The 27,640-nt window shown below is 63.9% G+C and overlaps 4 protein-coding genes across 8 annotated transcripts; 1 reads left to right on the top strand and 3 right to left on the bottom strand.

Annotated features, from left to right (window-relative positions):
- Window positions 1-144: 144 nt before the first annotated feature.
- LOC146751043 (ATP-sensitive inward rectifier potassium channel 10) lies at window positions 145-7,262 on the top strand. 3 transcript variants are annotated; one of them, XM_085535720.1, is made up of 2 exons: window positions 145-278; window positions 4,722-7,262. In XM_085535720.1, the coding sequence occupies exon 2, from the start codon at window positions 4,722-4,724 to the stop codon at window positions 5,856-5,858; it is 1,137 nt and encodes a 378-aa protein (XP_085391846.1). In that variant the 5' UTR covers window positions 145-278; the 3' UTR covers window positions 5,859-7,262. The 3 variants fall into 3 exon arrangements, with proteins under 3 accessions (XP_085391846.1, XP_085391847.1, XP_085391845.1); XM_085535721.1 differs by lacking the exon at window positions 145-278 and adding an exon at window positions 3,613-3,817; XM_085535719.1 differs by lacking the exon at window positions 145-278 and adding an exon at window positions 3,981-4,002.
- Window positions 7,255-13,717, bottom strand: F11R (F11 receptor). The gene is made up of 10 exons (XM_085535724.1): window positions 13,600-13,717; window positions 11,224-11,280; window positions 10,488-10,601; window positions 10,164-10,307; window positions 9,309-9,511; window positions 9,061-9,163; window positions 8,530-8,634; window positions 8,176-8,185; window positions 7,994-8,042; window positions 7,255-7,665 (listed from the first exon to the last, which is right to left on the bottom strand). Exons 1-10 carry the CDS (start codon window positions 13,676-13,678, stop codon window positions 7,630-7,632), a joined length of 900 nt encoding a protein of 299 aa, XP_085391850.1. The 5' UTR covers window positions 13,679-13,717; the 3' UTR covers window positions 7,255-7,629.
- Window positions 13,718-14,742: 1,025 nt separating this feature from the next.
- Window positions 14,743-19,776, bottom strand: LOC146751042 (upstream stimulatory factor 1). 2 transcript variants are annotated; one of them, XM_085535722.1, is made up of 11 exons: window positions 19,728-19,776; window positions 18,104-18,184; window positions 17,719-17,768; window positions 17,403-17,521; window positions 17,187-17,288; window positions 16,910-17,102; window positions 16,301-16,388; window positions 16,112-16,170; window positions 15,880-15,974; window positions 15,361-15,489; window positions 14,743-15,278 (listed from the first exon to the last, which is right to left on the bottom strand). In XM_085535722.1, the coding sequence occupies exons 2-11, from the start codon at window positions 18,109-18,111 to the stop codon at window positions 15,189-15,191; spliced, it is 933 nt and encodes a 310-aa protein (XP_085391848.1). In that variant the 5' UTR covers window positions 18,112-18,184; window positions 19,728-19,776; the 3' UTR covers window positions 14,743-15,188. The 2 variants fall into 2 exon arrangements, with proteins under 2 accessions (XP_085391848.1, XP_085391849.1); XM_085535723.1 differs by having other exon boundaries at window positions 17,403-17,515.
- A 412-nt stretch (window positions 19,777-20,188) lies between these two features.
- Window positions 20,189-27,060, bottom strand: LOC146751041 (rho GTPase-activating protein 30-like). Of its 2 annotated transcripts, none has more exons than XM_085535732.1 (12): window positions 26,783-27,060; window positions 25,977-26,079; window positions 25,396-25,540; window positions 24,932-25,014; window positions 24,446-24,553; window positions 24,233-24,360; window positions 24,016-24,154; window positions 23,663-23,757; window positions 23,453-23,530; window positions 22,277-22,708; window positions 22,037-22,197; window positions 20,189-21,652 (listed from the first exon to the last, which is right to left on the bottom strand). In XM_085535732.1, the coding sequence occupies exons 1-12, from the start codon at window positions 26,892-26,894 to the stop codon at window positions 20,312-20,314; spliced, it is 2,925 nt and encodes a 974-aa protein (XP_085391858.1). In that variant the 5' UTR covers window positions 26,895-27,060; the 3' UTR covers window positions 20,189-20,311. The 2 variants fall into 2 exon arrangements, with proteins under 2 accessions (XP_085391858.1, XP_085391859.1); XM_085535733.1 differs by having other exon boundaries at window positions 22,277-22,705.
- Window positions 27,061-27,640: the final 580 nt, after the last annotated feature.

Genomic DNA, 27,640 nt, shown 5'->3' with positions numbered 1-27,640 from the left:
GCGCTCCGTGCCCAAACCTCCCCCCCCCCCACCCGCCCCACAGCCGGTAACGTGACCCGCCCCGGGCTCCTTTTCCACCCCATTAACCCCCCCACCCCCCCTCGCCGCCCCACGCCGGCTCCTCCCCACGCCCCCCCCACCCCCCCGCGCGTGGGCCCCCCTCCCCGTTCCCTCCAATCGGTGCCAGCCGGGCCCCGTCCCATCAAACCCATATGGGGACACGGCGGCAGCGGGAGGGCTGAGCGCGGCCACGCACCCCCCGCGGCCCCACAGCGAAGGTAAGGGCTGCGTGGGGCTGCGTGGGGCTGGGGGGTGGGCGCGGACCCCTGAGCCCCCCCACCCCAAAAAGGCCCCGTAGTGGGGGGGGCTGCGTGTCCCTCGTGGAGCGGACGGGGCTCTGTCAGTGTCCCCAGCCCCGTGGGTGCCCCCATCACCCCATGTCCGTGTGTCCCCACATCCCCCAGCCCCGTATCCACGTCCCCCATCCCCGTGTCCTCCGACCCCGTATCCTCACGTTCCCCATCTCCGTGTCCTCATGTCCCCCATCTCCATGTCCCCCATCACATCTCCGTGTCCTTCACCCCCCCATCCCCATGTCCCCAATGTCATTATGTCCCGTATCCTCACATCCCCTTCTCCACCTCCCAGCGTCCCCACATCTCCATGTCCCCACATCCCCCCCTCTCACCCCATCCCCAATGTCCCCATGTCCCCTCAGCTCTGTGTCTCCATGTCCCCCATCCCCATATTCCCCATTGCCGTGTCCCCCACGGCCCCATATCCAGACAGTCCCTTAACCCCACATCTCCATTTCCCCACACCTCATTTCTCCTTACCTGCAGGATGTGGTTGACTGAGCTATGGGATAACCAGCCTATGACTTTCCTGGTCTGTGGGTTAACCAGGCTATGGGTTAAATAAGATCTGAGTTAACCAGGCTGTGAGGTGACTCAGCTGTGGGTTAACAAGGCTGTGGGTTAACCAACCAGGCTGTGGGTTAACCAACCAGGCTGTGGGTTAACCAACCAGGCTGTGGGTTAACCAACCAGGCTGTGGGTTAACCAGGCTGTGGGTTACCTGAGCTGCAGGTTGGGTGTGTGGGATGGACCTGGAGCCAAACCACAGCTGTTACCCCGTGTGGGGCTGCGGGGTGGGCAGGCCGGATGAACCGGGTTGGGATTAGTGGGGCAGCAGATCGGCTGTGCCAGATGAATGGAGCTGTGGGGTCAACCTGGGGGGCAGAGAGGGGTGGGAGTGTGGGAATGGGGAGTGAGTTATGGGGAGTGGGTTATGGGGAGTGGGTTATGGGGTGTGAGTTATGGGGTGTGAGTTATCAGCTGTGGGTTATTGGCTGTGGGTTATCTCAGACATGGGTTATCAGCTGTGGGTTATGAGTTGTGGATTATCCAGCTGTGGGTTATCAGCTGTGGGTTATGGTTTGATCAGGTCTGGGCTATCGAGTGTGGGTTACTCGAGTTAATTGGCTGCAGTTAATTGGGGTTGGGGATAACGAGGCTGTATTTCCGGTGCTGTGGACTCTCTGTGGTGTATTGGGGCCACTCTGTCCCTGCTGCCCTTATCTGCCCCATAGGCACAACATGGACCCTCCGACCCCCAGGACAACCCCCCACCCCCACAGATCCCACAGCCCCATGGACCTGACGACCCCATGGACCCCCAGCTCAAGAGCCCCCCAACCATAGGGACCCCTTAACCCCAGGGACCCCAACCTCATGGACTCCTCCTCCCCCAGGGACCCCCCACCCTCAGAGACCCCCAATTTCTTTGACTCCTCCACCCCAGGGACCCCCCCACCCTCAGAGACCCCCCCCTAATACCAGATACCCCACAGACCCCCCCCAACACCAAGGGCCCCTCAACCTCATGCACACCTCCAACCCTATGGACCCCTCCTCAATCCCATGGAAGCCCCCAATCCCCAGGGAACCCATAACCCCACGGACCCCCCAACTCCCTCCAACCCCATCGACCCTACAGCTGTGCCAAAATCTGGGGGCAACGTGGGGGTCCCAGGACAATGGCAGGGGACCTGGTGGCGGGGGGGGGGGGGGGGAAGAGGTGACAGGGGGATGGGGGGGGGGGGACACACGGACAGTGGGCACATGGCTCTGAATCTTAACGAAGCGCTTCATCAAAGCCCCATTGTGCCCCATTGAGGCCGCTCCTCCGGGGCGCACAATGGCCCCACTGTCCCCGTGTCCCCCCCCTTCTCTGCCCGCCTTTGCACATCCCCCCCCCGCCCCCCCAACAGCCCTATGGGACCAACTTCATAGTGTCCCCATTGCTGCCATCCCGTAGCTGTTACTTAGGGGTCCTGAGCACCCCATAACATCTACATGGGGGTCCTGGGGATCCTATATCTCCTATATAACCCATAACGTGGGCACAGGGATCTCCAGGATCCCATATCTCCAACTCCAATAGGAGTCCTGAATAACCCATAACCTCTGCATGGGTGTCCTGGGCGCCCCAATTCCCTATAGGGTCCCAGGGACCATATTTAGGGGCACACACAGTCCTGGGGTTGGGAGCCACTGAGACCTCCCATAGGGGTCTAGAGGCCCCATATATATATATGGTCCTTGGAACCCCATAACCTCTGTGTAGGTGTCCTGGGCACCCCAATGCCCTGTAGGGTCTCAGGGACCACGTATAGGGACACCCACAGCCCTTGGGCTTATGGTCACTGAGTATGGGGGTCCTGAGCACCCCATGCCAATGGGTCACAGTGAAAAGGGGGGGGTGCATCCCTATGGCTGTATGGGATCGGGGAGGGGGGAGGTGAGGCAGGAGGAGAGTTATAGGGTTGGAGTTAATGGGTAACTGAGCCGGGCTCCCAGCTGTGCCCCACGGCACCGTACGTGCGCGGGGAACAAGCGGAGCCATGTCACAGCCCGTGTCGGGGACATGTAGGGTGGCAGTGGGGCGGTCGGGGGGGGAAATAGTGCAAGAAACCCAAAGGGGGGTGTTGGGGTGCAGCCAAGTGGGTACAGTGCTCCTATGGGGTTGGATGGGGGGCTGGGGGTCCTGAAGGGGTACGGGGACCCCAAGAGGTGTGTGGAAACCCCAGAAGGGGAATGGGGAGAGTTATGGGGCACAGGGACCCCCAGTGGGGGGCGTTGGGGTGCAGCCAATGGGGTACAGCAATCCTTGGGGATGGGGAAAGGGGCTACGGGGACCCCACAGAGGGGGGGTAGGGGTGCATGGGGACCCGGGGGGGACAGGAGGTGGCAATGGGGACACGGTGGTGCTGGGGACATGGTGGCAATGGGGACACGGTGGCTTTGGGGACACGGTGGCTTTGGGGACACGGTGTCACGGCCCAGGGCTGAGGTCCCCGCTGAGCCCCGTCCCCTCTCATTGACTGACCCCTCGGTGCCGCCCGGTCCGACCCCCCCCATCTCCCCCTTTTTTGGCCAACGCGGCAGCACCGGGCTCCAACGGGACCCCCCATGGCGGCACCGCGTCCCGGCTCCGTGCCCTGCAATGGGGCCAAACGTTGGCGTGGGCTGAAAGGGCCCCTCTGTGCCGCGGGGGGACAAGGACGGGCACGGGACGGAAGCGCTGCCACCAACCATTTGTCACCTCCCATTCATCCCCTCCTTCCTCTTCCTCCCGGCCTCATTCTGTCCCATAACCCCCCCCCCAACCCCCCCAGGTTCTGCCCCCATGGAGGTGGTGGGGGCGCAGCTGGGGACAGGGAGGGAGGGAGGAGGGACGGACGGACAGACAGGTGAAGGGTGAGGGTATAAAAGGACGGACGGACGGACAGACAGGAGCGTGTGGGCAGGCAAAGGTAGGGGGGAGCGGATGGATGGGCAGCCAGATGGACAAGGGATGGATGGATGGACAGACGGACAGAGGAGGTGGATTGAGTGGAGGTGGATGGACAGATGGACGGATGGAGAAGGGACGGAGGGATGGATGGACGGGCAGTTTTATAGGCAGGCGGATGGATGGACAGACAAGTGGACGGAGAGGGTGGGTTGTGGCTGTGTTGGTGGACAGATGGACAGATGGACAGATGGGGGAGATGTGTTGGATGGGGATGGACAGACAGATGGACAATGGGGTGGATGAGCAGTGATGGTGGAGGTGTGGGTGGGCAGGAGGACAGGCAGATGTTGGGATGGATGTGCTGATAGAGCGCTGGGCTGGCTCTGGGACAGGTCTCCACTGTGCCCAGGGAGCACCCAGTGCTGTCACCCCCCTCTCCCCTCATACCCATCCCAGCACCACACCCCGTCCACCTCCACCCACCCCATCCATTTCTCTGCCCCCTCCACACCCCATCCATCCGCCTTCCCCATCCAGCCTTCATTCATTGTCCCAACCCATCTGTCATGCTTTCCATCCTTCCATCATCCATCCATCCATCCATCCATCCATCCATCCATCCATCCATCCATCCATCCATCCATCCATCCATCCGTCCGTCCACCCATCCATCCACCCATCCATCCACCCATCCATCCATCCATCCATCCATCCATCCATCCATCCATCCATCATCCATCCATCCATCCGTCCATCCATCATCCGTCCATCCATCCATCCATCCATCATCCATCATCCATCCATCCACCCAACCCATCATCTCAACCCTTCGCTCTCCTCCATCCTTCCAATCCTTCCCCCATTCCTCCCCCTGAGCCCCCTCCTGTGTTTCTCCCCCTCACCCTGTTCCCATCCCCCCCCAGATGACGTCGGCCACCAAGGTGTACTACAGCCAGACCACGCAGACCGACAGCCGCCCTCTGATCGGCACGGCGCTGCGGCGGCGCCGCGTCATGACCAAGGATGGCCGCAGCAACGTGCGCATGGAGCACATCGCCGACAAGCGCTTCCTGTACCTCAAGGACCTGTGGACCACCTTCATCGACATGCAGTGGCGCTACAAGCTGCTCCTCTTCTCCGCCACCTTCGCCGGCACCTGGTTCGCGTTCGGCGTCGTCTGGTACCTGGTGGCTGCGGTGCACGGCGACCTGCTGGAGTTCGAGCCGCCGGCCAACCACACGCCGTGCGTCATGCAGGTGCACACGCTGACCGGCGCCTTCCTCTTCTCCCTGGAGTCGCAGACCACCATCGGTTACGGCTTCCGCTACATCAGCGAGGAATGCCCGCTGGCCATCGTGCTGCTCATCACGCAGCTGGTGCTCACCACCATCATGGAGATCTTCATCACCGGAACCTTCCTGGCCAAGATCGCGCGGCCCAAGAAACGAGCGGAGACCATCAAGTTCAGCCAGAACGCCGTGGTGGCCCAGCACGACGGCAAGACCTGCCTGATGATCCGCGTGGCCAACATGCGCAAGAGCCTCCTGATCGGCTGCCAGGTGACGGGGAAGCTGCTGCAGACGCACCTGACCAAGGAGGGCGAGAGCGTGCGGCTCAACCAGCTCAACGTGGACTTCCAGGTGGACACGTCATCTGACAGCCCCTTCCTCATCCTGCCCCTCACCTTCTACCACGTGGTGGACGACGCCAGCCCCTTCCGCGACGCGGCGCTGCGGGCGGGCGAGGGGGACTTTGAGCTGGTGGTGATTCTCAGCGGCACCGTGGAGTCCACCAGCGCCACGTGCCAGGTGCGCACGTCCTACCTGCCCGAGGAGATCCTCTGGGGATACGAGTTCAGCCCCGCCATCTCGCTGTCGGCCAGCGGGAAATACGTGGCGGATTTCAGCCTCTTCGACCAGGTGGTGAAGGTGGCGGCGCCGTGTTGCGTCCGCGACACCGTGCGGTTCGGGGACCCCGAGAAGGTGAAGCTGGAGGAGACGCTGCGGGAGGCGGCGGAACGTGAGGGAGCCCCGCTCAGCGTCCGCATCAGCAACGTCTGAGCTGCCACCGCAACCGGGGCGGCCAACGGCAGCACCACCAGCAACGGGGACGGCACCAGCACGGGGAGATGCCGCCGGCTCTGGAGATGTCACCAGCAGCAGCCATGGAAATAATGACACCAACAACAGCCATGGAAATGACACCAACAACAGCCATGGAAATGACACCAACAACAGCCATGGGGATGTCAATTGCAGCAGCCATGGAGATGCCAACACACGAGTGGGGTGATGCCACCAGCCCTGCAGGTACCAGCAGCACAGGGAGAACGATGCCAGCCCTGGAGATGCCACCACCAGCCCTAGGGATGATGGCACCAGGACACAGAGATGCCACCATCACTGGAGGTGCCACCACCAGCCTTTAAGATGCCACCATTGACATGGGGAAACACCTCCAGCCCTAAGGATGGCACCACCAGCCCCTGGAGGTGCCACCATCACTGGAGCTGCCGCCTCCATCACGGCAGCGGGATCCACCCCCACTGGATTTTCCCCACTGGATTTTCCTGCCCTGGAGGCGCCGCTGCTGCTGCATTTGCCCCCATCACAGTGGGGAGCTGCCACCAGCTCAGCCCCCATCCCCCCCCCCCCCACCCCCAGGTCACTGTGTGGGTCTGCCCGGACCCCCCCTCACTGCTGGCACCACCTCAGCCCACTTAGAGGCAGCGTTGTCCCCATCCCTGTCCCACCCCATAACGCTCTGCTAACCCCGGACCCCCCCGGCCCCACCAAGAGACCCAATGCTGCTGTCCCCATTGCGGGGGGGGGGGGTTCCATGGGGGCACACAGCCACCTCCAGCCTTGGGGACCCTCGGTGACAGTTCCCCCCCGGAGGAGCAGCACAGCTCCACCCCAGCAGGGAAACTGAGGCAGAGCCCCCACCCCATTCCCAGAGCTGCTGCCCCCAGAGCCAGGGGACCCTCCCCGCGCTGCCCCCCCCACCCCCCCATATCAATGGGGCTGGGGACACGGGGGTGACACCGATAATCGGACACGGCCCTGAGCCCGTCACTGCTGCTAACGTAGAGCACCTGCCCTATTAACCCCCACCCCCAACCCTGGGGAGCCCCCCCAGCTCGGGGCCGCCTTCCCCCCCCCCAAACCTTGCTGCACTGAGTCCAGGTGATGTGTACACCTTTATCTATATATAGTGCCACTAATCTATATTATATATATATATGTATAGAGACATGGGGACGAGAGCTTTCTCACCCCCCCCCCGGCCGCCGAGGGGTCCCCTCCTCAATGTGGGGGTGGGGGGGATTAAGAAGGGATTAATAAAAGTTCTATCAATGGTTGGGAAGGGGCTGGGGGGGTCCCGGGGTCCCCAGCGCCGGTGGGGGGCACAGAGCTGTGTCCCAATTACCCCCCCTAAAAGAAACAGCCCCAAAGCTCCATAAAGGACAATGGTTTATTGGTTTCCAGCAATGGGGACCACATCCACCCCCCCCAGTGCTGCCCCACAGGAGGCAATGGGGGGTTCTGCCCCTATAGGGACGCAGCGCCAGACCCCCCCCAAAGCATGGGGTTAATGCACGGCCACCCCAAACTGGGGGTTGTTGGGGGGGGCCACAATGAGGCACCACTTTAAGGGGAGGGGGCCGGGATGCCCCAAAAAGGGACCGACGTCAGGAAGGCACCGAGGGATCCTTTAAAAAACGAACCTAAACAACCCCCCCATCCCCTAAAAACAACCCCAAAGACCCAAAAAAACCCCAAATAGTTCAGCTGGTGGAGCTGCAGCCATGGGGGCGTCCACTGCCCCCCCTCACACCAGGAATGACGACGTCTGCTTGAACTCCCCCTGTGGACAGAGAGCGGAGTTGGGGGGGGGCAAAGCAGGGGACCCCAATATCGGTTTGGATTGAAGCTGGAGGGCCCCAATATCGGTTTGGGTAACGGGGTTTGGGAACTGGGGGACCCCACTATCATACAGACAATAGGATGTGGGCACCATGGGGCCCCAGGATGGGTTTGGATTTGGGGAGGATCCCAGTATTGGTTTGGATGATGGCATTTGGGACCGGGGGGGCAGGTGGGTTACGTCCCCTCCCACCCCCTTGGCCATCAGTGTCACCCCACAGCGGTTTGGGGACACCCCCCACATCCCCCCTGACCCCCCCCATACTCACGTCGCTGCGCTGTGAGGGTTGGCTGTAAATCACCTTTTTGGAGGCAGTGCTGTAAGAAGAGCAGCCCATCAGGAGGGTCCCACCATCCCCCCCCCCCCCAGCGCCCACCAGGAGCCGCCCCGTCCCAGGGCCGCCAGCCCCAGCCCGGGGGGAACCGGCTGCGATGGCTGAGATGAGCTTACGGTTTTCTCTCTGTAAGGAAAGAGAGAGAGTGGGGTTATGGGGTGAGCTGTGGGGTCATGAGTGGGGTTATGGGGTGATGAGTGGGGCTATGGGGTGATAAGTGGGGCTATGGGGCGAGCTGTGGGGTTATGGGGTGATGAGTGGGGTTATGAGTGGGGTTGTGAGGTCATGAGCGGGGTTATGGGGTGATGAGTGGGGATATGGGGTCATGAGTGGGGCAGTGAGTAGGGTTATGGGGTGATGTGTGGGGTTATATTAAGGGGTGATGAGTGGGGTCATGTATGGGGTTTTGTATGGGGTTTTGTATGGGGTGATGAGTGGGGTGCTGTGGAGCTCAATGGGGCTGTACTCACGGAAGTAGCCGCGGCTGTAGGCGAACCAGATCCCGAATGCGATGAGTCCCAGCAGCATCAGCAGCACCACAACCGCAGCCACGATGCCGCCCACATTGACCTCACCTGGGGGGACAGCGAGGGGCGTGGGGTGGGTGCTGCTGCACCCCACAGCACCCCATAGCACCCCATGGCACCCCACAGCACCCCATGGCACCCATAGCACCCCATGGCACCCCATGGCACCCATAGCACTTCCACCATCCCATAGCACCCCACAGCACCCCATTCCAGCCTGTGGCACCCATATCACCCCACAGCACCCTACACCACCCTATGGCACCCATAGAACCCCATACCAACCTATGGCACCCTAGACCACCCTGTAGTACTCTATGGGACCCCATAGCACCCAATGGGACCCCATAGCACCCTACACCACCTGCTGGCACCCATGGCACCCTACACCACCCCATTGCACCCACAGCACCCTCCATCACCCCATAGCACCCTCCATCACCCCACAGCACCCTCCATCATCCCATCCCTCACTGGCTTCCATTCGGGCCGTGTCCGAGCGCTGTGCCATGCCCACGTTGTTGGAGGCCTCGCAGTAATAATCTCCAGTGTCGAAGGCGCTGACGGGATTGAAGGTCTGCGGGGGGGGGGGGATGCACCCATGGGTGGGGGTGGGAGGCCCCGGGGGTCCCATGGGGCCCATCACCCCCCCCCGGGGGTCCCATGGGGTCCATCAACCCCCCCCCGGGGGTCCCATGGTCCCATCACCCCCCGTTGCTCACCAGCTCCCCGGTGGCAGAGTCCAGCGTGTAGGAGGAGTTGCGGAAGCTGAGGCTGCTTTTGGGGTCGGCCGGGACCAGCATCCCGTCCCGGTACCAGCGGAACGTGGGGGGCGGGGAACCGTCCGACTCCGAGCAGCGCAGCACCGCCGTGCGGCCAATGGTGGCCGAGCTGGGAACGTGGGCGACCGGCTTGGAGGGGGGAACTGCGGGGGGGGACAGAGTCAGTGTATGGGGGGCAGCGGGGGGGGCGTTTCAGCATGGATGGGGCAGAGAGGGGGAGCCCACATGGGTCAGTACATGGGGGGACAGAGAGGGGGGACCCCACATGGGTTGTTGTATGGAGGGACACAGATGGGGATCCAAAAGGGTCGAGTGTGGGGGGGATCCTTGGATGGGGTCAGCATGTGGAGGGACAGGGAGGGAGGGGACCCCCAAAGGGTCAGCAGAGGGAGGAACAGTGTGGGGAGGACCCCAGGGATGGGGTCAGGCTACATGGGGACAGTGAGGGGGGACCCCAAATGGGGCAGAGTATGGGGGGATGGAGAGGGGGGGCCACAAAGGGGTCTATGGGGAAACTGTGATGCAAAGAGCAGCGGGTGTAAGGCAAGAAGATGGGAACCTTCAGCTGCAGCCCAGCACTAATGGGGGTGTGGGGAGGTGGGGGAGGTAGGGACATGGGGATGGGGAATATGGGGATATGGGGATGATGGGGATATGGGGATGATGGGGATATGAAGACATGGGGATACGGGGATGTGGGATGATGGGGATGACGGGGATACAAGGATATGGGGATATGGGGATGTGGGGATATGAGGATATGGGGATATGGGGATGTGGGATGATGGGACCCACCCTGGACAATGAGGTTGACCTCGGACTTGGCGATCTGGGATCCATCCCCCACCACCTCACAGATGTATTTCCCCGTGTCCTCCCGCGTCACCGTGTTGAAGTGGATGGAGGTGACGGAGAACACGACGCGGTCCTTGTAGGGCTCTGCGGGGAGGGGGGGGCAGATGGACACACAGACAGATGGACAGATGGACACACAGACAGACACACAGCCGGACACACAGATGGACACACAGACAGATGGACAGACACACAGCCGGACACACAGCTGGACACACAGCCGGACACACAGCCAGCTCTGCAGCCCCAGGCCCGTTGCTGTACCTGTGAGCTGCCCCGCGTAGTAGAACAGCACGAGCGAGGATCCCTTCTGGAACTTCCACTCGATGCGGGCGTCCCTCCATGTTGAGCGATACGCGGAGCACGGGATGTCCACGGCTGCAGGGGGGGATGGAGCTCAGGGGGGGAGCGGAGCCCCAAACCCCCCCCACTGCGGGTAATGGGGGCGGGGGGATCATGGAGGGCTATAAGGTTAGGGCTATAGGGGTTATAGGGGCTATAGGGGCTATAGGGGAGGTCCTGGGGTGCTTATATGGGATGGGGGGGTGCTCCTGTTGGTTGTGGGGGGCTCGGGAGGGTCATGGGATGCTCAAGTGGGGACACTGGGTCTCAGTGGGGCCATGATGTGTGGAGGCAGGAGGGGCTCAAATGAGGGTCATGGGCTATTGATGGGGACACTGGGTGGTTAATGGGACCGTGGGGTTTTCAATGGAGCTGTGGGGCACTTATGGGGTGGTTAATGGGGACGTTGGGAACTTGATGAGGCTGCAGGGCAGTTAACGGGATCATGGGGTTGAGGATGGGGCCGTGGGGCACTTAATGGGGCCGTAGGGAACTTGATGAGGTGGTTAATGGGGCCAGTGGGCACTTGATGGGGCCATGATGGGACGGTTGATGGGGCCACAGGGCACTCAGTGGCTGTGGGGTGTTAATGGGGCCGTGGGGCACTGGATGGCCCCATGGGGCGCCCAGCCCTGAGCTGTGGGTCGCAGTGACTCACGTTGGTTCTCGGGCACTTCCTTCGTCTCCTGGGTGACCTGGGCGCCCACCAGTGACACTGCGGGACAGGAGGCGGCTGAGTGAGGTGGGGTCCCCATAGATGGGGGTGGGGAGGACCCCTCTGCGTCACCCACCCGTTATCAGCTCCCTTATCAGCTTCGTTAATCAGTGCCCAGATGTGGTTGGTGATTAACGGCACCTCCCGACCCGCGGGTTTATTAGCGCGGGGTCACGGCTCCTGGGGCGGCGCAAGGACCGGGAGGTGACGGTGTGGGGCAGGAGGGGATGATGTGGGGCAGGAGGGGACGCTGTGGGGCAGGAGGAGACAATGTGGGGCAGGAGGTGACGATATGGGGCAGGAGGTGACAATGTGGGGCAGGAGGTGACGCTGCGGGGCAGGGGGTGACGCTGCGGGGCAGGGGGTGACGCTGCGGGGCAGGGGGTGACGCTGCGGGGCAGGAGGTGACGATGTGGGGCAGGAGGTGGCGGTGTGGGGCAGGAGGTGACGATGTGGGGCAGGGGGTGACGCTGCGGGGCAGGGGGTGACGCTGTGGGGCAGGGGGTGACGCTGCGGGGCAGGAGGTGACGATGTGGGGCAGGAGGGGACGCTGTGGGGCAGGAGGGGACGCTGTGGGGCAGGAGGGGACGATGTGGGGCAGGGGGTGACAATGTGGGGCAGGAGGTGACGCTGTGGGGCAGGAGGTGGCGGTGTGGGGCAGGGGGTGACCCCAAGCGGAGCCGGAAAATCCCGTCTCTAAATCCCGTCTCTCCGGCCGCCGCCCTCGTCACCTCCCGGTTTCGCTCCACTCCCCACGCTCCGGTCACACGCTCCGGTCACGCACACGCGTGGTCACGCACCGCCGCCCCCTCACACTCACCCCACGCCGCCCCCCCCCCCCCGCCCGGTGCCGGATCGAGGCCGGGACCCCCCGGGGCTGCGGGTCGGGACGGACCCAGCGGCGCTGAGTCAGCGCTGACACCGCCCAGCGCCGCCCCCACCGCGCCCGGGGCACCGAACCGAACCGAACCGAACCGGACCAACACAGGGAGCGGATGGGGATGGGGGGGGGGGGACACAGCGACCCAAAGCCAGAGGGGGGGGGGGCACCTCCGAGACCCCAAGTGTCCCCAAACCCAGCGGACACCACAGCCGTGACCCCATAGCACAGCTGGGAGACCCCCATGGTGCCCCCAGGTCCAAGGGGGAACCGCTGCGGGGTCCCCAAGAGCCGCATTGAACCCAGGGCTGGGGATGGAGCCACCGCGGTGAGACCAGAGACCGGACCCTGTGCCGGGGGGGGCACCTGGAAACGGGGGGGGGGGATGGGGGGGGTGCAGGAAACAGCAGCGGGGTCAGGAAATGGGGGGGGGGGGGACGGGAAGAGCCGCAACGACACACAATGGGGACGGGGGAGAGGGGGATACAGGGCAACAATACCCCACAACGACCCCAAAACGGCCCCAAAACGACCCCAAAACGACCCCATGTGGGGCCACCATGTCCCGGGTCACAGGGGTCACACACCTGCCCCCCCCATCCCCATGGCCCCAAAGGGGTCAATGCCCCGGGACAAAGGGGGGGACAAAGGAGGGGACAAAGGGGGGGACCCCGTCACCGAACGCTGACGGAAGGGAACCCCATGGGGAGAGGCCAAACTTCGGCCTTTGGGTAACACATTAACCCGGACTGGGACACACGGCCGCTCCTCTTCCCATGGCCGTGCCTATGGCTGCCCCATTGCTGTCCCCATTGCTGTCCCTATGGCCGTCCCATGGCTGTCCGTCCCTATGGCCATCCCTATGGCTGTCCCCATTGCTGTCCCTATGGCTGTCTGTCCCTATGGCTGTCCCTATGGCTGTCCCCATTACTGTCCCCATAGCTGTCCCTATGGCTGATGCCGGCCCTGGCAGGTCGGGCTGTTTGTGGAGCCATTTCCGCAGTTATTCTCCCCAAACCTGCAGGGCAGGATGTTCCCAGGGCGGCCACTGCGGGGACACGGCGACAGGCCGGGCTGCAGCGATGGGGGAACAAGGGGCAGCGATGGGGGCAGAGGGGGCACAGCGCCCCATTACAGATCGCTGGGACCCCACGGGGGGGAGGGAAGGGAAGGAGCTTGTGAGCCACATAAAGGACAACGGGACGGGACCAGGAACAACGGGACGGGACGACAATGGGTCGGGACAATAATGGGACGGGACAACAATAGGACGGGACGACAATAGGACAGTACGACAATAGGACAGTACCGCGTCCCCACGTCGGGTTCCCCCGTGGCAGCCCCCCCCCATCCCGGATCCCGGGGGTCCCCCCCCCCCCCGGCCTCAGGCCGCTCCCCGCTCCCACCTGCGGCCCCTCACCCCCCCCCCCGTTACTCACGTGCCGCCGCGCTCAGCACCAGCGCGTCCCACACCCGGATGTTTCTCGTCCCGCCGCCCCGTGTCCCGCCCGCCGCCATGTCGCGTCGGCCGCTCCCACTGACTGACACCGACTGACTGACCCCGCGCCCCAGGTGCGGCCCCGCCCCGCCCAGGTGCGCCCCGCCCCCTCGCGCTGATTGGACAGGAGTCGCCCCGCCTCCTCGGGGATGGGCCAACCCGGCGACGCCCCTCCGGACAGGTGCGGGTGGCCCCGCCCCACGCTCGGCGCCATTGGTCAAGCCGCCTGTCACGTCAAAGAGAGAGCACGTGTGATGGGCTGGAAAACAGGCACAGGTGTGCAGAGGGCGGGGAGCGCCGGCCAATCAGGGGGAGCGCTGTAACTTCTGACCAATGGGAGCGCTCTGCGTCCCGCCTGTGCTTCCCGGGCGGGGAGACGGGGGGTTGCCATGGAGACGGGGCCGTGAGGCCTTGTAGGCCGCAGTGGGGCCCAGCGCCCCCAGCCCAATAAAACCCAGTACAACCCAGTACAACCCAGTACGACCCAATACAGCCCAGTACGACCCAATACAGCCCAGTACAGCCCAGTACGACCCAATACAGCCCATACAGCCCAGTACGACCCAATACAGCCCAGTACAGCCCAGTATAACCCAGTACAGCCCAATACAGCCCAGTACGACCCAGTACGACCCAGTACAGCCCAGGACAGCCCAGTACAGCCCAGTACGACCCAGTACGACCCAATACAGCCCAGTACAACCCATACAGCCCAGTACAGCCCAGTACAACCCAGTATAACCCAGTACAACTCAGTACAGCCCAGTACAACCCAATACAGCCCAGTACAACCCAGTACAGCCCAATACAACCCAGTACGACCCAATACAGCCCAGTACGATCCAATACAGCCCAGTACAACCCAGTACAGCCCAATACAACCCAGTACGACCCAATACAGCCCAGTACGATCCAATACAGCCCAGTACAACCCAGTACAGCCCAATACAACCCAGTACAGCCCAGTACAGCCCAGTACGATCCATGATCCCATGTAAAGCCACAACGTGGTGACATCACGGTGACATCACAGTGACATCATGGTGACGTCACGGAGGGGCTGAGGAAGGGCGGGATTGTGAGGTACTGGAAAAACAATTCACTTTTTATTTCGTTTTGCTTTTGTGGTTTTTTTTCGGTTTTTTTTTTTGTTTGTTTTTTGTTTTTTTTTCCTTTTGAAATTCAGAGTTTTTAAAAAAAAAAAGTCACGGCCTGTCAGAGCTGGGGGTGGGAATGAGGGGGGGGGGACCCCAATGCACCCCAATGGGGGACAAAGAGCCACCACTGCCCCCTGGGAGGGGGTGACAATGGGGGGGGGACACCCTGGGGGGGCTGACACCCAAAGTGGTGACACCTGAGGGGTGGGATGGGGGGGGTGGGGATGGGGGGGGCCGAGGCAGTGCTGGGGGCAGCGGGGTCGCCTGGCCAAGAGCGTGTGCAGGAAGCGCAGGGACGTGGGGGACACAAACCAAATGGGGCTGGGGGGGGTGATGGGGGGGGCGGGGTGTGGGGGGGTCCCCGTCCCCAGGGTCAGTGGCTCTCGTTCTTGATGACGATCTCCACGCCGTGCTGGCGGAGCTGCGCCCGCAGCACCAGGTTCTTGTTCTTCAGCTCCTCCACCTGATGGGTTTGGGGGGGGGGGGATGAGGTTGTGGGGCCCATTCTGATCCTGAGCCCCCCCCCACCATCCTCCATCACTCACCTGCTGCCGTAAGACCTCGTTGTCCATCTGAAGCTGGTCCAGCCCCTGCAGCTCCTCGGACAGGCGGTGGTTGCTCTGCCGCAGCTCCTGGATGTAGTCGCAGGCTTTGGAGAGGATCCCCCCTTTGCTCTGTGGGTTGAGGGGGGGACGGGGGGTGAGTGGGGCAGCGGGACACCAGGAAGGGGCAGCAGCCACCGCGCTGCCACATCTCACGCCCCACCCCATGGATCCGGCAAACAATGGATGGGGGGCCATGATGGGTGCGGGACCCCATGGCTGAAGGAACCCAATGGAAGCAGAACCCCAATGACACTGGATGCCACAAATGTGGGACCCCCACGATTCAGGATCCCATGGAAAAGGGGACCCCAATGATGGAGGATCCCAACAAATATGGGATCCCATAAACGCTCAACCCCAAAGGATACGGGACCTCATAGACGCGCGACCCTATTCTCCGCCCCACTGACCATCCCAGACCATCCCAGCCCCACATCCCCCCTTTCCCCCGCCCCCTACCTGCCCCGACTTGGTGTTCTCCATGGAGCAGTCAGGGATGATCTTGGAGAGCTGCACGATCCAGTTGTTGATTTTGTCCCTGCGCCGGCGCTCCACTGTGAGCAGAGGGGACAGGGACGTCAGGGCCCTCATAGGGGACAAAGCCAGGCCCCCCCCCCCAACCCACTGATCCTTCTGGGGGTCTCTGAGCCCCCACCTGCCTGCCCGGGGGGCAGCGACCCCATAACGGTACCTTCGTTGTGCTGCGCCCGACGCTTCTCATCCCGGGTCGCCCGCGGCGCTTCTGCTTTCCTGCGGGGAGAGCAGCAGATTCAGCGCTGCCCCCCACACCCTGCCCCATGGATTGGCCCTATGGAAACAGCTGCCCCCCAGGATGCCCCCCATGGCGGGGCTATGGGTAGTACCCATGGCTGGTACTCACGGTGAGTAGGGGTGGGCACGGGGGGCGATGGAGCGCTGCGTCCCACCCTGCAGGACCTCCTGGGGGGACATCATCACGAAGAATTGCCCTGAACAGACCCAGATTGAGCCGTGGGGTCAGACATGGGGTGCAGTGCCACGTCCCACGGTGCCAGCGGGCCCTGACCCCACCCCACCACTGTCCTGTCCCCATCTGTCTCCATCTTTATCCTCACCCCCATATCACACCCATCCATCCCCGTCCCCATCTTCATTCTCATATTCTCATTCCCATCTCCATCCCACGCTCATCCCCATCTCCTTGTCCCATCTCCACCCTCATCCCCATCCCAAACCACATCTCCATGTTTCCACCTCAATCTCCATCCACATCCCCAGGTTCCCATGTTCACCTCCATCCCTGTCCCATCCCTTCTTGTCCCAGTTTCTATCCCCACATTTCACCCCATCCCAATCTCCATCCCCGTCTCCCCGTCCATCCCTGTCCTCTACCTCCACACTTACCCCAATCCTTATCCCCACCCCCAGCCCCATCCCAGCCCTCACTCCTTCCCCATCCCCACCCCTGTCCGTACCTATTTCTGCCCCCATCCCCCTCCCCATTTCATACCGGTGGGGGTGGGCTGCCCCAGCAGCGCCTCCGAGTTCTGCGTGGTGACGACGGCGGTGGCGGTGGTCCCGGCGCCCGCGGACGTGCTGGTGTCGGCCACGGCCGCGGTGGGGAAATAGGTGTAATGGGTCTCGGTGGCCGTCGCCTCCGTCTCCACCGCATCGTCGCTGGTGAAGGCGCCCTGGATGACGGCCTAAAGGGGACGGGGCAGCGGGTGGCACGTTGGGACGGGACCCCCGGCCCCCACGTCACCCTGGTGCCACCCCCCGGTGCCCACCTGTGTCATGGACTGTGTGGCCGGGTACCCGCTGATGGCGCTGGTGCCTTCCGTCTGCCCGTCCAGCTGCCCGTCCGCCACTTGGATCACCCTGTACATCACCTGCAGGCACAGACACGGGTCACCCCCACATCCCGGCCCCATTCCCGGTGGTTCCCGATGCCGGGTCCCCACTGTGCCCCCATTGCGCCCCCATTGTGCCCCCCAGCCCCACACCTGCGTGCCGCCGTTCTCTGTGCGGAAGACATATTTGATGTTGGGGTCGGGGAAGGTGGCAGCGGACTGGATGCTGGCGATGGCGACACTGGTGGGATCCTCTCCTGTGGCCACTGCACCTTGGGGACAGCAGGGCAGCGTGGGGCCGGGGCGGTTGTCACCCCACCAGGACCCCCCCGAGGTGGGGAGGGGGCCGCTGTCAGCCCAGCAGGGCACCCCCCCCCCCCCCCCCCGCATCACGAGGCTGGTGTTACCGGGACAAAATGGGTGAGGATGGGGCTCACAAACAGCCGGGACCCCCCCGACCCCCCCTCACCTTCCTGGATTTGCACCGTTCCCTCTTCCGTCTCGGCTGCTTTCTGCTGTCTGCAGGGACAGAGGCAGAGCAGTGAGGACGCGACCTCCCATCCCCATATCCCACCCTGGGGTCACCGAGCCGCCCTGCAGCCCACAGCCCCATAACCAACCCCAAACCAACCCCAGCTGCCCACAGCCCCATAACCAACCCCAAACCAGCCCCAGCTGCCCACAGCCCCATAACCAACCCCAAACCAGCCCCAGCTGCCCACAGCCCCATAACCAACCCCAAACCAACCCCAGCTGCCCACAGCCCCATAACCAACCCCAAACCAGCCCCAGCTGCCCACAGCCCCATAACCAACCCCAGACCCCCCCAAGACCCCACGCAATGGGGCACTCACCCCTTCATCGCTCCGCTCGGCCGCGCATCAGAGGCGCTGGCAGACGGTGCTGCAGCACTCAGAGCCCAGCGGGGACTCAGCCTGGATGGGGACGGGAGGTTTGGGGTGAGGGGTTCAGGATATGGGGACAAAGGGCACCAGCTTTGGGGTATGGGGACGTGGGGACACAAGGTTTGGGATACACGGTCCAGGATATGGGGACAGAGGACACGAGGTTTGGGGTATGGGGTTCAGGATACGGGGACAGGTTGTGTGGATGTGATATTTGGGATATGGGGTCACAAGGTTCAGGACATGGGGCTTGGGGTTCAAGATATGGGGATGTAAGGAATGGGGACACGAGGTTTGGGGCATGGGGGTGAGGAAATGGGGACAGGAGTTTGAGGATATGGGGACGGGGAACATGGGGATGGGGACAGGACAAAGGGAAATGGGGACAGGGACATGGGAACATGAGATCTGGGATATGGGGATGTGAGGTTTGGGGTATGGGGAAGCCAGGATTTGGGGATGGGGGGAACAAGAGGATGCGGGGCAGGGACACCGGGAACAGAGAAATGGGAACACAGAGACACAGGATTTGGGACATAACGGGATACGGGGACAGGAGATGTGGGACATGGGGACAGGAGATGTGGGACATGGGGACGGGAGATGTGGGACATGGGGACGGGAGATGTGGGACATGGGGACAGGAGATGTGGGACATGGGGACGGGAGATGTGGGACATGGGGACAGGAGATGTGGGACATGGGGATGGGAGATGTGGGATACGGGGACAGGAGAAACAGGGACACAGCACCAGACCCTCCAGTGCCGACCCCCACCCCCACGGGAGGTGACTCGGGGCGGGCAGTGGGTCCCGGGGTGACGCAGCCCCCCCGTGTGGGGCAGCAGCAGCAGCCCCGTCCCCATCTGTCACCAGGGGGATTTATGGGCATCCCCCGTTTCACTTCTGCACCCCGGGGGGGGCAGCGGCCCTCGGTCCCCAAATGTCCCCATAGGGGCGGGGTCCCCGGAGCTGCAGAGCCCCCATGGGAGCAGGGCGGCCTGGGGGGGGGGTTTATCCCCAGAAGTACATGGAAATGGGGGGGGGGCGGCAGCGGCTTCAGCGTCCCTCCCCCTCCATGTCGCCCTCCCCTCCCCCCCCGTTTTGGGTCACTTCAGGCCGAGGCCACCGCGGTGTCACCCGGAGGAAGGGGGGGGGGGCACAGCCCAAAATGGAGCCCCCCCCCATCGCACAACCAAAGGAAACCCCCCCCCCCCCCCGCATCGGGCTGAGGTTCCACCCCCGGGGGGGGGGGGATGAATTTGGGGGTGAAACAAAAGCGGGGGGAGACACAAGGTGGGGGGGGGGCAAAGAGCGGGGGGAGATGGGACACAAAGGGGGGGGGGGTAATTAGAGGGGGGGGAACACAAAGGGGGGCGACAATGGGAGGGGGGAGGGGGGAAGGGGGCAAGGCCGCGGGGGGTGACAGCGGCGGGCGGCACTTGGGGAGGGGACACAGAGCTGGGGGGGTGGAAAGGGGACGGGAGGGGACGGGAGGGGAGGGGGCGGCCCCGGGGGGGGGAGGGAGCCGCCGTGGGGGGCAGCGCGGGGGGCGGGGGCCGCTCCGTCCTTACCCTGTGCGCGCTCGGCCCCTCGGCTCGCCATGGAGCCCCGCACATGCGCAGCGCGACGCGCCGCCGCCGCCATGGCTGAGCCGGGCGGAAGCGGGCCGCGAAGCCCCGCCCCGAGCCGCCATCTTGGGGCGGCGGTGTAGAGCGAGCCGCTGAGCGCCGCCATCTTGGAGTTGGGCGCGTGGAACGTTCCCCGCCGCCATCTCAGGGCGGGCGCCATCTTACACGGCGAAGCGCGGCGCTTCCGCTCGGCGCCATCTTGGAAGCGGGCAGCGCCCCCTCTTTGCCCTCCCCGCAGTGACGTGCAGGACCCCCCCCCACACACCAACCACCCCCACGACCCCCAATGGCGGAGCCCCACGGGGGTCCCCATCCCCACACGAGGGTCCCCACCCCCCCATGGGGGTCCCCATCCCCCCCTCCCTGGGGCCTCCCCATGAGCCGCCATGTTGTGTGAAGGAGGGTGCAGCCATAACCACACTTTATTGCAGCAGTGCCAACATCCACCACCCCAAATCCCCCAAAGCCCCCCCCAAAGCCCCCCACCCCCCCCACCCCCCATGTCTCAGTGCTGCCCCGCGGTGCCCTCAGGTCTCTGCTGGGCCCAGGCCGCGCTGTGGGGCAGCCATGCAGCTGTGGGGCCGCAGCAGCCGCGGCCTCATTGGGGCCTTGTGGAAGGGCAGGGGCTGTGGGGGGGGCTGGGGGGGCGCGGGGGGCAGCTCCCCCCCACAGTACGTCTGGATGCGCCGCACTGAGGGACGATCGGGGGCAGCGTCCGTCATGGCGGCGTCCATCATGGCGGCGTCCAAGGAGACGCTGCCGCCGTGCCGCCAGCTGGACCTGCGGCATTCAGGGGGGGGGGCGGGGGGCTGCAGGGGGGCGGGGGGCTGCGGGGTGGGGGGCACGATGGCGAACTGAGGCTTTGGAGGCACCACGGGCACGGAGCGGGCCTGCTGAACACGCACGGAGCGCGACGCCAGGCGAACCGGGGCGCTGCCGTCATGGCGGAGCACGGCACCGGGGGGGGGGTGACGTGGCCTCTGGGGGGGGGAAGGGCTGGGAGAGGGGTCGGGGGCGGCCCCTGGGGGGGTGGGGGGTGGGGCGGGGGTGATGGCCTCTGGTGGGGGATCAGTGCATTCTTTGATGGCCGCTGGGGTTGGGGGGTCCTCAGGGACCTCAGGGGCTGACACTGGGGTTGGAGGATCCCCTTGGGCCAACATTGGGGTTGGAGGATCCTCTTGGACCATTATTGGGGTTGGAGGATCCCCTTGGACCATCATTGGGGTTGGAGGATCCCCTTGGACCAACATTGGGGTTGGAGGATCCCCTGCTAATGGGGCTGGGGGAGCCTCAGGGACGGCCTCCTGAGGGAGGAGGGGCTCAGTGGGCTCCTGGAGGGGCCCTTCTGGCAATACAGACCCCTCTGAGGGTTGGGGGTCCCCCTCCCCACTCTGCTTTGCTGCTCCATCCTTCCCCTCTTCCCCACCTGGATCCATCACTTCTCCATCCTCACCCTGAAGCCCCAGCTGGGCTCTGCTCCATCCATCGCTCCCTTCCCTGTCACCTCCATCCCCCTCCTCTTTTTCCAGGACCTGTCCCCCCCCCTCTGCTGTGTCCCCATAATGATCCTCCAAGTGCCCCCCGTCCCCCAGATCCGCCTCCTCTGCAGGACACGGCTCTGGTGGTGGGTTCCCATCCTGCGGCTCAGCCCCACGTTCCCCCATGGCCGCGCTGCTGGGGGGGGTCTCGGGGTCAGCTGCCAACGGGCTGAGCTCGTCGTGGGCGCTGAGGAACATGTCGTCGGAGTCAGTGTCCCCCGGGGGCTCCTCGGTGTCGGAGCCGCTGGGCGCCATGTAGAACATGTCCTCGTCCGTGCACTCCTCGATGGACAGGTAGCTGGCGGGCTGCTCCACGGGGGACTCCCCCGGCTGGGTGAGGAAGGGATGGGGGTGATGGCCTCAATGGGGAGCCCCCACCTCCATCCAACTTGGAGGTGCCACAGTGTGCAGCCCCCAGACCCAGAACTGTGGACACATGGAGGTGCCACCCTGTCTCCATCACCAGCTCCCCCCTCCATCCCCAGCTCCCCCCTCCATCCCCACCCCATTCTCTTCACTATCACCCCATCCCCTCTACCCCCCATATCCTCACCCCATCCCCTCCATCTGCATCCCCCCCTCCCCTCTATCCCTATTCCCTCTCCATCTCCGCTCCCACCCCCTCCATCCCCACCCCAACCCCTCCACCACCATCACTGCTCTCTCCATCTCCGCTCCCACCCCCTCCCCGTGTACCACCCCCCCCCAGCTTACATTCATGAACCCACTCTCCATGCCTTCCTCCATGGCCGTGTCCCCATCGCTGTCCCCAATGCCGCCGTGTCCCGTTGCATCTCCATGTTCCATCCACGCGTCCTGGCAGTCCAGGAAGGCGAAGGAGTCTCGCAGCTCCAGGGACAGCCGAGCCTCCTCCTCTGTTAAAGCACAGCACGTTGAGCTGCCGCCCCCCCCCAGCCCTCCCCGCACCGTGGGGTCGCTGCCCCCTCCTCTCACCCTCGTTGTCTTGGGGGGGGTCGGGCTCCTTGGTGCGGTGCCGGGTGGACGGCAGGGACCCCACGGCTCCGTGCTGAGCCAGCGCCGGGCAGTGCTGCCCCCGGGTCAGCCGGGACAGGTTGGAGGTGATGTGCAAAGGGACGGTGACGGAGAAGGGCCCCGAGATATGGACCCCCGCGCACTTCTCCGCCCGGCTGCGGGTCCCCGCCGCCATCACGCGGCCCGGCCGGGGGGTGGTGGGCTCCGACTTGGTGCTGCTCTCGCTCTCGGACTCGGGTCCCCGCGGCTCCTCCGTCAGCTTCTCCTCGGGGGTCTCCTCCAGCACCGGGAACGTCCCGGCTGGGGGCAGGGAGGAGCAGGTGTCGAAGCTGTCGTGGCGCTGCAGGGGCTGCTTCATCACACACGTGGTGCTGAGCCGGGGGGGGTCGTCTGCTGGGAGCATCCCGTCCTCATCTGCCTGCTCTCCATCTCCATCTCCATCTCCATCTCCATCCCATCCCATCCCATCCCATCCCATCCCATCCCATCCCATCCCATCCCATCCCATCCCATCCCATCCCATCCCATCCCATCCCATCCATCTCCATCTCCATCTCCATCTCCATCTCCATCCCATCCCATCCCATCCCATCCCATCCCATCCCATCCCATCCCATCCCATCCATCTCCATCCCATCCATCCCATCCCATCCCATCCCATCCCATCCCATCCCATCCCATCCCATCCCATCCCATCCCATCCATCCCATCCATCTCCATCCCATCCATCCCATCCCATCCCACCCCATCCCATCCCATCCCATCCATCCCATCCCATCCCATCCCATCCCATCCCATCCCATCCATCCCATCCCATCTCCATCCCATCCCATCCCATCCCATCCCATCCCATCCCATCCCATCTCCATCCCATCCCATCCCATCCCATCTCCATCCCATCCCATCCCATCCATCCCATCCCATCTCCATCCCATCCCATCCCATCCCATCTCCATCCCATCCCATCCCATCCCATCCCATCCCATCCCATCTCCATCCTCATCCCAATCCCCATCCCAATCTCATTCTCACCCCCATCCCATCCCATTTTCATCCCCATCCCAATCCCATTCCCAATCCCCCCCCCCCGACCCATTGCTGTTCTCCATGTCCCCATGCCCTCATGCCCCCCCTCACCATCACTGCTGTACGGCACTGAGCTCAGTGAGTCCATGCTCTTGGCTGGGCGCAGGCTCAGCTTCCCACACTTCTCCTCTGTTTTTTGGGGGAACATGAGAGCTGGGGGGGGTCTGTGGGGTGGGGTCTGTGGGGTGGGGTCTGTGGGGGGGGGTCTGTGGGGTGGGGTCTGTGGGGTGCAGGGGGTGTTGGGGGCTGCAGAGCTCCCACCTTTATCCTCCGCCTTCCCCAGTTTGCGCTTGGCGTCGGAGCGGCCCAGATGGAAGATGGATTTCCACTTCTTGGCCTTCAGGGACCCCTTCCTCCTGCGGGGACGGAGCCTGAGCACACGCTTGTGCATCCGTGTGCTTCCATGTGCACACCTGTGCATCTGTGTGCACACCTGTGCTTCCATGTGCACACCTGTACATCCATGCACATGCTTTGCACACCTGTGTGTCTGTGCACTTGGTTGTGTGCTCTCCTGCCCCTCTTTGCACCGCCCTGCCTGCCTGTGTGTGTTCTCCTGCACACCCATGCACACCCATGCACACCCATGCACACCCATGCATGTGTGCACCCACCTGTGCTCGCTGAGCTCGATGATGGTGTGGTAGGGCCGGATGGGGGGCGGCCCATCGCCCTGGCTGAGCGCGGCTGGGACGTTGTAGGGCCCCGAACCATCAATGGGGAACAGCCGGGAGCTCCTCAAAGCCTCAGTGCCTAAAGGGGGCAGGGGGGTCACAGGGACCTGACATTGGGGTCAGGGGGTGTCGGGGGGGTCGGGATTCGGGGCCGTACCGCAGAGAGGCGCGTCCCCAAAGAGCTGCTCCACGTGGGTGAGGATGAACTCCACCACGATGGACTGCACCCGCACCTCCATGAACGCGGCCGTCCCGTTGAATCCCGTCGCCTCGATGTCCCTCGAGCTGCAGCCGGGGGTGACGACTCAACATGGTGCCCCCCCCCCGCCCTGTGAGTCCCCCCATCCCCCCCCCATCCCCCCGTGCTCACCGCAGCAGGTTGGGGGCCCAGACGATGGCCAGGTTGCGTGCGTGCATGTTGGTGGTGCGGCTGTGGGACGCCATGCGCAGCAGGTGCCGCATCAGGAACTCCAGAGTCCTGCAGGAATTGGGGCCGCGTGGGGACACGGGGGGAGCGCGGACCCCTGGGGGGTGACGCTGAACCCGGAGCGGGATGGGAACCCTACGATGGGTCGGGGACCCTCAGGGGGGGCAGAAACCCCTCAGGGTGACATGAACTACAATGGTGGGGCCTATTGTGGTGCATGGGACCCCCATCATGGGTCAGAAACTCTTATGGGACATCAGAAACTCCACAGGAACACAGGGATTCCAATGGACCCCCCTGAGGTGCCAGAAACCCCATAGAGTGCCTGGGACGCCCATGACACTGTGAGGACCCCACTGGGGTGCAGGGGACCCCCATAACCTGCTGGTTGCCAAGGAGCCTCATCAGACATTGGGGTGTCCTGAGTACCTATAGTGGGGGGGGGGCAGCTCCTTCAGCACCTCCTTGATCTTCACCAAGCGAGCCTCCTCCATCTGCGTGGCCACCGCATCCTGGGGGGGGGACAGTGTGACATGGGGACAGTGTGACATGGGGACAGCGTGACATGGGGGTCTCTGGCACCATGGGGACCCCTCTTGGGGCCTGACCTGACATCCCCAGTGTCCCCAGCATCCCCTCATCCCCATGTCCCTGTATCCCCAGTATCCCAGCTGCCCCCAGCATCCTGCCCCATGTCCCCATGTCCCCATATCCCTGGAATCCTCACTGTCCCCGGTGTCTCACGTCTCCCCATCCTCACACCCCCACATCCCACTGCCCCCAATGCCCCCATGTCTCCATGTCCCCCCCCTCCATCAGTGCCCCCTATGCCCCCTCCCCCCAGCAGTGCCCCCCAAGGGGACAGGAGGTGACCCATAGGGGTGGGGTCTCACTGCGAAGCGGTCGTAGAGGCGATAAGTGAGCAGCGGGTTGGGCAGCTCTCGGAAATAGGCCTTGCAGAGCGAGCTGACACAGTGGATGTCCTGCAGGTAAACGTCCTTCTGCAGGTCCGGGCTGCGATCCCCATCGAACTCTTGGCTGCAGGGAGGGGATTCGGGGTCAGAGGGGGGGGACAGTGATGGAACTGTGCTGTGGGGTGGGGGGAGGATAAAGGGATGGGGGGAAATTGGGGTGTTGGGGATAGAGGGGCGGGGGGACAGTGGTGACAGAGAGGATGGTTGGGATAAGGTGACATGGGGACGTCTGGAATGCCAGGGATACAGCATGTCCCCTTCTCTTTGCCCCCACTTCCATCTCCATCCCATCTCATCCCATCTCCATCCCATCTGTATCTTCTTCCCATCTGGTCCCATCTCCCCATCTCCAAATCCATCGCCCCCATTCCCACTTCCATCCCTCTCCCATTTCTATCTCCACCCCATCCATCCCAGCCTCCATCCCCACCCCATCCCCATCCCACCCAGTCCCAGCCCCATCCCATCTCCCCCCTCTCCCCGCCCCCCGCCCCTCTCACCGCAGCCTCTGGATGTTGGAGGAGACCCCCGACAGCCGGTAGATGCCATCCACCACCCCGTGCTGCTCCACGAACTCAGTGCAGCTCCGCAGCACCTGCGGCACTGCAGGACGGGCACTGCTGGCACCGCAGCCCCACAGAGCCCCCAGCCCCAAATCTGACCCTCCAGCCCCAAATCTGCCCCTCCAGACCCAAATCTGCCTCCCCAGCCCCAAATCTAAACCCCCCCAGCCCCAAATCTGCCCCTCCAGCCCCAAATTCTCCCCTCCACACCCCAGACCCTCTCCCCACTGAGAGTGGGGGGTGACAAGACCGACCAGGTCCCCACTGTGCCCACACCCTGTGGGGCAGCTGGTCCCGGATGGAGACCGATGGGACCTGGGGATGAGGCCACCAGATTCCATAGCTGAGGCCACCATCCACGATCCCGTGGGTGACGCCATGAGATCCTAAGGATGAGGCCACCAAATCTCAGGCTGAGGCCACCGAGACCCCATGGATGAGGCCGTTCAGATCCTCCAGATGAGGCCACCAACAACCCCCCCCCCCTGCCCCCCCCCTGCCCCCCCTGGAGCCGTGGGGTTGTTGTGGGGGGCCGGGTTTCCCTCCATCCACCAGAGGAGCCCCCCAACGTTCCGGGTTCCTCCCTGGGCCGCTCCCCGGCCATTACTCAACGCCGTGATGCAACCACATGGCGCCGTCCTACATCCCCTCCCCACTTCCTCCACAGGGACCGATCCGAGGGGTGACCCCCCATTATAACCCCCCCCATTGCCCCCCATGGCCTCCCCCCTCCCCACAATCACCGTCCTTCCCCGACTGCTGCAGGTGCTCCAGGAGGTCGCAGCCGAACACCTTCTCCTTGGCGCCGCCGCCTTTACGCTTCGCCTTCTGCCGCGCTTTGAGTGCCAACGACATGGGGACGGCGGGGACCCCCGTTGGGTCACCTCCTCCTGCCCATGGCCCCCCACCCCCTTCCTCTCCTCTATGGGGGGGAGGAAGTGCAGCTGCAGCCCCGTGCGCAGCCTGACGCAGCTTCGAGGCCCCGCGCGGCGCTTCCTTCGGGGCGGCTTCCTGCCGCGGCGTCGAGAAACCGCAGGGCTGGGCGCTGCTTCCGTGCTGCACCACTGCCCTGGTGCACAGCTGGGAGCCCTCGTGCAATGAGTGTGAGTCCGTGCTGTCCGTACTGAAGTCCTGCTTTGTGCTCGTGCAAAGCCGCGCGGCCCTGTTGTAAGGTTGTGCATCCCTGTGCGTGGCCGTGCATGGTGGTGCATCCTTCTCCATGGCTGTGATTGGTTGCAAGACCTTCTTTGTGCTTGTGCAAAGCCGTGTGGCCTTGTGCATGGTGGTGCGTGGTTGTGCATCCTCCTCTGTGCTGCCCACAGTCGTGTCCTTTGTGGTCGTGCATCCTTGTGCATGGCTGTGCATCCTTGTGCATGGTTGTGCATCCTTGTTTCTTTGGTAGCACTTGGTTGTGTCCTTGTGTTGGTGCAAAGCCTGAGCCACGATGGTGAGCAGCTGCCCGTTGTTGTGCATCCTTGTGCACAGCTGCACATCCTTGTCTATGGCAGTGCACACTTGTGCATCCTTATCTGTGATTGTGCACAATGGTGCAACCTCACACTCACACTCACACCTGTTTGCACACCCTCACATGCTGCTCT

The sequence above is a fragment of the Coturnix japonica genome, unplaced genomic scaffold, assembly GCF_054131305.1.
Source record: "Coturnix japonica strain WE unplaced genomic scaffold, WE-NBRP24 Scf165, whole genome shotgun sequence".
Taxonomy (NCBI): domain Eukaryota; kingdom Metazoa; phylum Chordata; class Aves; order Galliformes; family Phasianidae; genus Coturnix; species Coturnix japonica.
This window is presented reverse-complemented; position numbering and strand designations above follow the sequence as displayed.